General features: G+C 42.9%; 1 protein-coding gene across 4 annotated transcripts in view; it reads right to left on the bottom strand.

Moving 5' to 3' along the window:
• Window positions 1-12186, bottom strand: part of LOC145446732 (low-density lipoprotein receptor-related protein 1-like) — a 32532-nt gene continuing 20346 nt past the window's right edge. The window contains exons 15-22 of one of the 4 annotated variants that reach the window (XM_080325083.1): window positions 10633-10778; window positions 8401-8515; window positions 7533-7663; window positions 6103-6208; window positions 3938-4033; window positions 2809-2898; window positions 1500-1608; window positions 1-859 (exon numbers count right to left, since the gene is read on the bottom strand). In XM_080325083.1, coding sequence (XP_080181209.1) covers window positions 763-859; window positions 1500-1608; window positions 2809-2898; window positions 3938-4033; window positions 6103-6208; window positions 7533-7663; window positions 8401-8515; window positions 10633-10778 — 890 coding nt within the window. In that variant the 3' untranslated portion in view covers window positions 1-762. The remainder of the gene's footprint in view (window positions 860-1499; window positions 1609-2808; window positions 2899-3937; window positions 4034-6102; window positions 6209-7532; window positions 7664-8400; window positions 8516-10632; window positions 10779-12186) is intronic. The other 3 variants (XM_080325084.1, XM_080325085.1, XM_080325086.1) reach the window with 3 other exon arrangements.

Here is a 12186-nt window from a genome sequence, read left to right as displayed (position 1 = left end):
TACAAGGTTCGAAAGTATATTGCAAAATACGATGTTTGAAGGTCCAAAAGTCGTTAAATACATACAATATATATAAGTAATGTATTGCATTTTGCTACAAGATGTCGGCAGCGTAGCGAGATGACAGCAAAGCATGAAATGAAAACAACTACTGCCCGCTTCCGCGCGACGTCAGGTTATACAGACGCGCAGAAATGCATATCCGGAGAGAAGTACTAACATGTCACGGTTGACTGCGCAAATATGTCGTCAGAATGAAGACGTTGAGTGGGTGCTGATGCTCAGTTTACCAATACTCAGTATTCTGACCCGTCTCCAGTAAAGATAACTCTTGAACTAGGGGGCTCAAGCTGAAATCACGGAGCAGATGATGGCGGGTCGCACGGTAGTCAAGGTGAAAATCAGAGCCCGACTTATTGGTTCGCAGATATTACACTTTGAAAGAAATATCGGTATCGGGCATTAGAAGTAAAAATATCTTAAGCTAGATGCGATGTCTGTTGAATACCGGCTGAATATATCGGGGTCATAGATGCAGGTGCAAGCTTTAGGTATTTTCGGTAAAGGGCAGGCCAGGCTCTAGTGAAAATACGATCTTTGTCACGTAAGAAAGTTTCAAAATACTACTGATCTGGCGAGAGGTTGGCGAACATCGCCTCTAGCGATCCTGTACGCTTGTACACAATCAAGAGTATTACTATAGAGCAAAACGTAAGTCGGCCATCACTTTCGCAGTATCTGTCGTGTCGTTCTGGGTCGAACCTAGAACATATCCGGATCCGAGCCCTCCGTCAGGTAAATGCGATCTTCCGTGCGCCTCCAGTTGGTGGTACCAGGAAAAAATCTGATGCCACGGCGCCTAAAACGCGAGTTTGAGGTTTGAAGCGAGGATGACCTAAATAATATTGTTCGGGCGGGCCGGACATGGTTTGGTCTTCAGGATTTTTTTTCGATAACATGAATGTAGTCCGGGGATGTCAGACATTAGAGGTCCGCGGTCCAATGCAACGAGAAAATGTAAAAATGCGATGCAGTAGATATATGCGTAGAACACAGGTGTATTGCCCAGATTTCCACGATAGCGTATACGGTGCCAAAGAAGCCAACAGCACTTTATTGGTACCGAATTCTGTTTTGTCACCCATTGCCGTTTACCTGGTTTGCACCTTGCGCTATGGCGGAAATGGCTGAATGCGTTTACAGTGTAGCATTATTTAACATATTTCTATCAAAGGCTAAGATTTTCACGGGTAGATGCCTTCAAGTAAATAAGTAAATAACCCTTCAGCATAGCAAGCGTACAGCATGTGCTTAACCCATCGCTATAACCGTCCGGCAGCAATGCTGCATCTTCACTCATTTCGTAACTAGACTCTGATATCGACATCAAATTCGACATCCCTCTTATTTACACTGTGTGCCCGTCACAACCGAACACTATAGGTTCAATGCCTTTGATTAATTCCGAAATCTACACAACCAGATGAAATACCGCTTACCTGTACAGGACGACGACGACAACAACCAATACCAGAAGAGCAAAAAGCACAGCGATGACCACTCCAGCAATGAGGCCAGCATTCGTAGACTTTCGCCTCGATGGCTTACCTGATAAAAATACTATGGTTTGAAAACCAAATTCCGCAACGCAAACGACACATATTATAACACAAACGGTCTTGGCATGCCGCAAGCACTAGTTTCAATACGATCATTCTCGCCAGAAGCTGACAATGGGCGAACATTTCATGCATCCAATCATGCCCGCTTAGAATTCGACACGTGAGGAACGGTCTTAGAATTGGCGATGGCATGCCCGGGGATGCGCGTTCTACACGTTTGAATATTACGAAGAGGCTCGCACTAAACGAAAGTGTGTTCCGGCGATTTCCACCATAACACAATGCGCATAAACCGCTAGATGGAATTCTTTGTTACAAAATTTAGCTGTCTCACCCTCACACCTATTTCAATGGGCGATACACCAATTCTCATGAAGATATATTCCAGAACTGGAATATGGGTTGATTTCGTGTATCACCCCGGGACGGCACAAAAAAAGGTGGTTGCTACGTCCCTGGGATATAATTCCATAGTGATTGGTGTATGGGATGTTTGATCGATTTTATCCATTCGAATGGGCGTGAATGCAAGATTTTGTTACCCGAAAGCACAGTTGGTTAACTGCATTTCAAGTTTTCTCCAATTAGATTAGAATTAGAATTATAAGTACAGGTTATCTTCAAATTAGATTAGAATTAGAATTACTGAATTCACATACACTTGACAATATAATTAAATTGCGAATTGGAAGTAATACAAAAAAATCGTTTTCAGTTCATATCAAAGTAGAGTCCATCCTCATAAGCTTCGCAATTTACAGTTCTTACGCAGCATTTTGAGGAATGCATTAAAATTGGAGCATTGAAACATCTCACAAATTAAAGTAGAATTAGATTACCGGCATTTCGCTGTAATTAGTGCAATCCGACCAAGTCTGACAGAAAGTGCTGGTGGCCTGATTCGCAAACCTCGCTGGTGGAAATTTAGCTAATACACATATTCTTCATCGACGTATTAAAAGTGTACTGCCTCGCGAGTTAGTCGGTTTCGTGCGTATGAAATGTACGGACAAGCAAGCAAGCTTTAACAGTAGTAATCTACCGAACTAATATGTCCGCATTGCTGCTATGTGAAATGGCAAGCCCACTTTTCGGTCGACGCCGGAATATAACTCGAGCAATGCGCGGAATCGCGTCATCGCTCGAGATACCCGCCGCAAAGTCAGTGTTATTGCACACGGCATACCTTCTGATACTTTGCCTGGCGACGACGCGCCACCGGATGTGACAGTTGCCACAGTCACTTTTGGTGTTTGGGGCTCAGAGCTATAGGCGTCTGCAATGTCGCAAGATCATATCAAACTCTCAAAGGCGAATGCCAGAATGGAATGGGGATATAGGCAAAGATGGTCAAAGTATAGTCATCGGGTATTCTAAGTAGGTATTCTAGGCCCAGTTTTGCTTGTAAAGCCGAGAAGAGCGAGGTAGATGTGGAATAAAAAATCATAATCACTTGAGAAAGTAGTGCAAATATGGCAAGACCTATACTTGAGCACTAGAAGTAGAAATAGATGTACTTTTTTTTTTATCTATCGACCACCTCTGGAAACAGGCACTAAGAAGTTGGGGGGGGGGCAGCCGGAGAGTGGAAGACGCAATTGCCATACCAGGAAAACTGTTCAATTTCGGATATTGTGACGTCACGTGGTCGCTAAAATTTCCATTGCCCGCATTGCTATTTTAGCTACGCCCGTCCGTGACTGAAGTGAGGCGAAGGACGATTGCTCTTCAGTCAGCAACGAGGTATATACTTTTACGAAGTACTCAAGTAGGTTGGGATATTTGCACTATACTTACTCACACTCAGGTATGGTTATGTTTGTTTGACTGCTTTCATTTCTACTTGACAATCTTTTACGAAAAACTACTTCGTTTTTAGATTTTGAATCTTGTAAAGCACGAGGTAGTTTTGAGTGAAGTTGTCCACGGTTGACGGGAACTGAATGGCGAATGCGTATTCGAAAATTGCACAAATTTGTAACTGGTGTCATTATTGATTTTGCATTAGTCCCAAAGATGCATCTTTATCGACTGCTAAAAGTATGCATAATATCTACTTTTTGAAAGTACATTTGGGTGCCTTTCAGATCTTCATTCTCTAATTCCACCTGAAGTAATTTTGACATGTCTTGGAAATCATTACTCATACTTGTAACTGAGTAAAAATTTACGGCGCTACTTCCCCTTGAGTAGCAACAAGAAGCACTTTGACCACCTCGGCTATTGCCAGGATTGCAGATTTTGCTCTTCCCTAACACATATATATTCGCGATGCTGTTAAGGCCACCAAATGAAAGACATCTGAGAATAGATACCTTGGGAAACTTTGGTTACCGCGCTAGTATCGACGCTTCCCGTGCCGACCGGCGATGATGTATATTTTGACTTTTCCGATAATGGAGTAGTGGTGTCTGCAAGATGGCATGCTCTCTGATAAACAGCTTATCGTTTCAAAAGCGCCGAATCATATGGGAAGGGGAATCGCCAGTAAACTGCGAGCTCGGCATATTGAATTCGGCAGTCGCAATGCGGTGAAACAATCTTTTGGTAGTGTGGCCTAGAGGATTAAGAGATCCGCAATCCCTAGCTTATCAGGAAAATGAACACGAGACTGGTGCTTGCATTCTGAATAGGTTTGTTTCTAAGTTTGGTATTATAGTAGTAGTACTTTGCTTTGTAAATGTGAACCGTGTATTTCTATTTTGGTTACGCCTCACCCCCTGCCAGAGTCTTGGTGTATAACAGTGTACACTGCTAACAAAATTCTTGTATTTCGCCGAGCCTAGCGTATGGAGATATAACGGTTTCTGGTCTTGTGTATGCCACTCCAAGTAATCCCTAAAAGGTGGTAACTTACATGTAAATAGAACCCACTATTTCCCTGAGGTATACCTCCATAACGATTGACGTATTAGACTTATTTTCGCCCATTACAATGGATGCGAATTTGATACCCGAAAGTGTCGCTTCCCTGATTTACACCCCTGCGCTATAATTTGATAAATACGCCTGTTTTTCAAACCAGCACAGTGCGCATTGTGACTGATTTACATCAGCATAAAGAGCGTATATCTGATGTTCGATGCTGGATGTTGAACATACTCGTATTGCGTTACGCGCTATCACGCAAAATGTGACAATAATCCCACAGTTTCGTTAGATGTACGTAGTCAGCAGGATTTTGTTTGGGTGTTGTTTTCTTATTTTGAGGTCTGGAAACAATACAGACGCCTTTCCGTAGTCCGCGTCCACCTTTGATCACGCAGTGAACTCGCTGCCAGCGTGGTATAATGAAACAAACACTTGAAATCGCAAACTATTAGAATAAACCTATAGCCCAGTGGTTCTCTACCGCCGGTCAGTGACAAGTCTCCCGCCGGTCCGCAAGATATATTAGAATTTTATACCTCAATTCCAAAATGCAGTAAGGTGGGAGTGTTCCCATTAGTTAGAGAAGCAAAACATCAAATTTTAAATTCATTTAGACGTGTGGGGCGTATTTTTGCATGGTGTCGCAACAGAGAGTCCATGTCTATACTCTGGGCGTGCGTCACAATGGGTGCAAGTGTTATGAGAAACTGTTTAAAAGCAGCTACCAACTCGTTTCGGATAAGTTATATGTGAAAGCGACGGAGACTTTACCACAAATTTCGTTATATTCCGACAATACAATCAAGCGACACTTATAATAGAGTCTATATAACAAATAGCAATGTCGCATTTCTTTCAAAGGAATCACTTTTAGTAACTCGCGAGCTTCGCCTAGTAGAGACTTCGATAGAACCAATACCTAGCACCAAAAAGGCATAATTTCATAGAACTACGGATAAATAACTATTCTATCGAACAAGTTGCATGCATTTGTAGTAATCAAATTTCGGGTGAATTTTGGTTTACGCAGGTTCACCGGACCGCAACATTTGATTTGAAGTTGTACCGGTCCGCGAGGTCAAAATGGCTGAGAACTACCGCTGTAGCCTACGTTTCGTAGCAATATTGAGCAGCTCGTTCAATAACCATAGAACAAAACAAACTGTAGAAAGAAAATATGCTCAAATCAAAACGCTCCATTTCAAAGCCGCATATGGATTCGCTGGTCGCCAGCCTACCGAGGCCATAACCGGCCACGTGATCAATTTTTACAGCAAGGCTGTCGTACTACATACGGAGACTATCTTCATGCCATCGGCGGAACAAAATAACATCAAACTGGTGATATAACCGACTTTATACGCATCTCTCAGCTCTCAGCATACCAAATCACAGCGCCCAACCGGCCACCGTCGGTGAAATTTGCAAATTTCAAGAAAGTAACACGAATGTCAAAATATATTTCACTCCGGTATAGGTAAGTAGGTAAATCGTTAAGTAGGAGCGGAAGAAATAGTTGGATGGATGGCAAAATCTACTCTAATCTGAGCATATGAGGCCGTATAAGTAGCCGTAGACGATATATAGTTTTGGAGGATGTGTTGTGTACCTGTTGGGCGGATAGCCGTTGTAGTCTTTACCAATGAGGACATAGTCGGGGCGGGGCAGTTGATAGTAGCATCCGGCTCCCATATACCGTTCGATTGACATTCGTACTGAACACAAGAATAACACGTAAGGCCTTTACTACAAAAAGCTGCCAGACAATACTTCGTCGATGCACCACGGCGTGCGCCGACTCAACACGGTTGAAACTGAACTTTCGCAAAAGGGCTTTTCTTATCGACATTGTACCAATTGATCAACAGATCGCGGGCTGTGGTTTCAGATAGCGGGAATTACCGTTAGTAATCAAAATTCGTTTTCGGAACGGGATACTTAACGCGAGAATTGATCACTGCGTCAGGAACCTTGGCATTCAGTGATCTGAAGTTTCAAAGCTTTTGACAGTGCCAAAAGGCTTATGTAATCATAGAACTAACTAAATACATTTGGTGATAATCAAAGTTACCAGTTAAAAAAAATGTAAGCAAAATATGAAAAATGACACACAGCACTGAACGGTTGGATCATCAGTAACTTCTTGTTGAGAGTACGGGCTGGCTAAGATCGAGAAACTGAGTGATTCGATTCCGAATCGATCAACGTCACAGTTTTTCCACCATCTATCAATTTCATAGCGCCTTGCGAAGCAGCAAGACGATCACTGCATCACTGAAATCTCGTGTCCACAAAAATGCGCGCAACATGTTTTAAGTGGTCTGATACGACCAACCAAGCTTTCAAGGCTCCCATGCCGGGAGGAAAGTATCGAACCTAGGTTCTTGGTGATAGTAATATAATTCTTAAAAGCAAGGGGGTGGAATTTTAGTACTCGAAACAATCGTCTATCATAATTCGACTCGAATCATTACAATTAACACTCGATTCGGATTCGGGTAGTCTGATCGTTGTGCTCAGCTCTAAGAGTAAGCCGCGTTAACATGATAAGCGCGCCTAATGAGCATTTCGAAGCAGACTAGCGCCAGCGATAATAGTGATGGTGAATAGCAGTAACAATTTCACACTGTTGTTGTTGTTTGTGGTATTCATGGTGTTTTCGACTGCAATGGTCATTTACTCCAGGCCGTTATTCTCCATTTTCATACCGTAGCAGCCAGCTTGTACCACGGTCCACTTCTAGGCCTTTGTAATACACCGCTTTCACGGATAAGATACAAAGATAGCGAGGAGGAGCCCAAATAAACCTGCAACGCTCTGGAAGAGATTCTATAGTCGACCTCAGTCGGCCTCGAACCCGCAACTTACTGGTGTTGAAGCTGTAGTCACAGTGCATACTGTAGATCATATGCTATCCCGCTATCCCCATTATTTTTACACCGTATTTTTTGTACTAGGACTATACAAACCGCTACTAATACATAACACCGCGTTGCATGGGGCGCAGCGCACAGAACAGAACACGCGGACAAACCGTACTTGATAATTGACTTCGTCGGATCCTTGGCAAGTGACATTCGCCTTTGACCCGACCTGATTTAAGCAGGAGCGCTTCCCCACGGTCGCGAAGTCCGGCGGATTCAGGATCCACAGCGGCAGGCATTGTCTCGCTATAATTTGAGATGAAGCACGGCTAAGTTTATTACAGCGGCATACCGATTGGCGAAACGCATAAAATCGTACTGTAGAGACGGTCAAAGTAGCCATCAAGCGTAGTCGTAAATTTCTATTAGGTACAACAATTTTGCCTTTGACGACAAGAAACTATAACTACATTCTGTAATTTATTCACTGAAAGCTTTTCGACTGAATCTCATCAGCAGCGAACATCAGTAATACGGTAAAGTAACAATATGAAGTTATTCTTTCATGTAATTCCGAAGTTATGTACCACTAACTGGTTGTATAACATGCATTCGACGAATGGTGACGGCGTTTATTGGCATATCTCTCAGTAGCACGCGTGAAACCACGCTGAACTGTTTAACAGCCGATTTTGTGTATGTTGTACTTGTACCGTTACGGTGCGTTGTTTACTGCCGTTCGCGACTCTGTTTTCTTGTCATTATTACGTCACAACGACAAAATTATATCTATATTTCGAACTTGGTTAACCTCATTTACTGGCGTTCGCTCCTGAAGAGGGCCAGTCGAAAAGCTTCGAGTGAAATAAATTTTGCAACATTTACGTATCATTGTTTGCTGAAATTCGAAAAACAGGCCACTATTGTCAATCACTGGCACACAACCGCTAACGTACGGCGATTGTGACGTAAAAGTTCGACAAATGAATCAACATAACATTATATATTAAAGTAGTAGATCTTGTTCAAGCAACAAAGGTTACCTGTGACTCGAATTGAAAATCTGCATTCGGCCTTGTTATGGCTCTTGTCGGAGGCTACAAAATGGAACGCATAATATCCCGCAGGACGCTGGGTGGGCATAGGTGGCAATTTAATCTGAAACAGAGAAATTGCAAAGGTCATCTTTGCATCAATATGCAATCCGAATGTTTTTCATTTAAAGGGGCAAGCGACATTGCGCTTTAAATATGGAATGGTACAAATCGTTCGAATGTGGTGGATTTCTGAGGAAATCGGTTTCTTCCAAAAATTGCTTCCACTTTCAAGCTTAATATTTTATCACATCATACTTCGATCGTAATAGTGCTCCTGTAATCGTCGTAGTAGTAACAATATATCGAGGTATTGAGCAGAACTTCAACGACTACCATCAACTATACATACTTCAGAAGCTACTCAGTATTATATTATAGTCTGAATTGCATGGCTTGTAACATCGCAAGGCCCATGCTATAGCGTATAAAATGAGGATATGACTCCGAGAAAACAAAAGTTTCCCATCTTGGTGAAATGAAGCTTGGTGTGCTGCGGTACGCGTCCCGGGAAAAGTTTTTGAATAGGTGCATTGTTACTTTACTGGTATATCAATATGCAAGTTGCAGACAGAGACACATTAGTAACATAGAGCGTGGAGCAGGCGCTGGAGTAGGGCATGCCCGATCCAAAATGCTTTTGCCTGGTCAAAACACTAGAATCGAGTAAGATCGCTATCTCAGTACGCACCATCTGTGTCATGCCCAGTGCATTGCACAATGGCCATATAAATGGAACACATATATGCACATTGCACAATGTACTTACATATATCCTATATGAGCAGTCCATAACCATATGAATGGGCAAGGAGCGTTATTCAGTTTGCTTTTGTTATATAATGCCCCATCCGAGACTGGACATAGAATGCAGCCTATAGGCCCATATAGAGGGCATCTAAAATAATACTCACCACCTAACTCAGTGGTTCCCAACCTTTTCCGACTCATCGCCCCCTTTTGAAGCTCCACGCCGATCATCGCCCCTCAAATATTGGGAACCGAAAAATGGGCATACAAACTGGGATCACCGGCGAGTTGACTAATAAAAAAAGTCCCATTTTCGCCTCGACCTCGAAATTACACTTTGACAGCTAAATTTTCGTGAGTTGACTAAAAAATGATCATTTCTCCAACTTGACTCCAATCAGTACCGTAACAGCACTTCGTCAGGCCCCCAAAAACATTGGTCTTGGGCCCCAATAGGGTGATAAAACAAACCCCAGACCCCCTCAGCCAGTGGGCTTTTTGTCGCTACATATCAGCTATACCCTATTTCATGTAGTGTTTGGTGAGTAAGCGTATTTCGCCTAAACGCGCGAAGCGCGACAAATTTATATAATTCATGTTTAAATCGGTCAATATGGTCGGGAATTGCATATACATTGCTATCAATTTTTATCCTCTGTCTGCTCACGTAATCAGATTTACCGGTGAGCTGAGTGTGGTGTGTTGGAAAAGGTAGGACCCCTAAATAATAATGAAACATCTTCGGGCGGACCCGTTGTTATATTGAGTTCGTTACATGATGCTATTTCGTGATCTCCTATCTGCTATGTCGGAAGATATGGAAATCGCCAAAACGTACCCACCTAAAAGACGCACATGATTTCAAATTGATATTTCTTTACTGGCAAATAATTTTTCCCTGCGGGATGGCATTTGTCCTATAGGGTTCAGATCGCCGGAAAAGGAACATTCGACGCCAGCCATTTAAACGCCTATGGACAATTAAACATATATGTTTGTATATATATCGAAGTTTTAGGTCAGCACAATGGCATTCCTTTTCGGCCAAGGTCTTCTCGCTGCTGATCGTTCTGGCACACTTCTCGGAGTCGCATGTTACATGGCCTATAACTTCACATGTCTTGATGCGTGGTGGCGCAGTAATGGCCGACGCCGAAGTCTCCCATTTCCATAAATCATGCGTCGGGGGTTTGGGGTGCGGCAGCTACGGTCCTGACTCCAATATAGCCATTTTATCGCGTCATCGCCCCCTTCGTTGTTTTCGCCCCCTTCGTCCGTTTTCGCCCCCCTATCGCCCCCTCCGATATTTTCGCCCCCCTGGACCGCCAAATCGCCCCCTGGGGGCGACATCGCCCACGTTGGGAACCACTGACCTAACTAATTCAGTTAGTGTCATTTCCCACTCTATATACGGTCACGAAACATATTTACCATTGATTTCACGGCGATATGTTGCCCGGAATCGTCCGTTGCGTTTGGTATATCAAACTGGATCGCTGCCACCTCCATACAATCACTGATTACCACCGAATAACTGTCGGGGCACGTGTCACCGAAAGTAGGTGGCTTGGTATCATCTGAAAACGCGATGAACATTCGGCTTAATCTTAGTCTTAGCCAATTGAGATTTACAGCTGATTCAAGCCTCGAGACAGTATTTCAGAGCGGCACGCACAAGTAGGCTGGGAATATAAATACCAGTTCTACAGACAACAGCAATTAAAGACAGATTGGCATTTTGCGACCCAACCCGTTTCATTGCACTTTGTGACAATGCTGTGGGTAGATCGCGCTTTCGCTGAAATGTCATTTCCGCTAACGTGAGAAGTTTTGTACTAAAGTACGTGCATTGGATACTGCGACACGACCAATCGAGCTTTCAAGGCCTCCATGGTGGGAAAATATCGAAACTGTTTTGCTCATTCATGATATATATCTTAGCGCAGAAGGGGCTTTTAATGCTATTTCTCAACTAAACGTCTCTCATTACTGGACTAAAAATACTAGTTAGCCCTCTAGTTTATCGGACCACAACCTGACATATCGATCTCGCCTTCCGACACATGACACCTTTTTTGTCACCTGTCCTTATCTATTATCTTCTATTACTTTGCATTCGTGCGCATGCCTACTTTTTTACAACGCCTATGAGACCAGGTGGGTGTCTGATTTCGATAACAACTCCGTGTAGTTTCGACACCTTCCTATGTTTCATTGTATCGAAGTCTTGTTGTGTATTGAAATTACGAAATTGTTAGCAATAAATTGAATTGAATTAAAAAACACGTTACAATTAATATTCGATTCGGATTCGAGTCTACAATCATTGCACCCAGCCCAAGACGCAACCACAGACCGTTTAGAAAGTTGATACAACGCGCTGCGCAATCACGGCCGTATACTTGGAAGGAATTAAAAATCAATGGAACGGAAAATTAGTTCATGTATACTTAGATCGCCTTCCGGACTTACATTCACGAATCTCTTTTACTACAGACTTAACCGTTGTTCATAGCTTTCCCGCGCCTGGACAACAACGTCACGCTGACATACCAGCGCGTGCATTCCAACTCGATCAATCAAAAAAGCAAACCAATCAATACCTTGGAATGGTGTACTAACTTTAACACGCGTCTTTACGGACCATGACCGTATCCACACTGCACACTCAGATAAGCGTGAATTTACTCCGAACCTCAAAGCCAAAACACGCCGCGAACCCGATTCGAGTACTAATTGCAATGATTCGATTCGAGTAAAAAAGGGGATTATAAAAATTATACGTCCCTCACCATTGATAGTTATATTATCGTCATGTGGTTTCGATACTTTACTCATATCGTTGAAGCTCCGAAACCTGCATTGGCAGTATCCCAGCATCCAAAACTTGCTGCAGACTGAGGCATGCTCAGAAAATATACCGTGAATCACTTTCAATGCGGTGAATCACTGGAATTTATATATTTATTGTCTTATATTTGAAAC

This window comes from Botryllus schlosseri, chromosome 9 (assembly GCF_051294905.1).
Source record: "Botryllus schlosseri isolate E-star chromosome 9, Bs_hap1, whole genome shotgun sequence".
NCBI lineage: Eukaryota > Metazoa > Chordata > Ascidiacea > Stolidobranchia > Styelidae > Botryllus > Botryllus schlosseri.
Note: the sequence above shows the minus strand (reverse complement) of the source record. Positions and strands in the feature narration are given on the sequence as shown.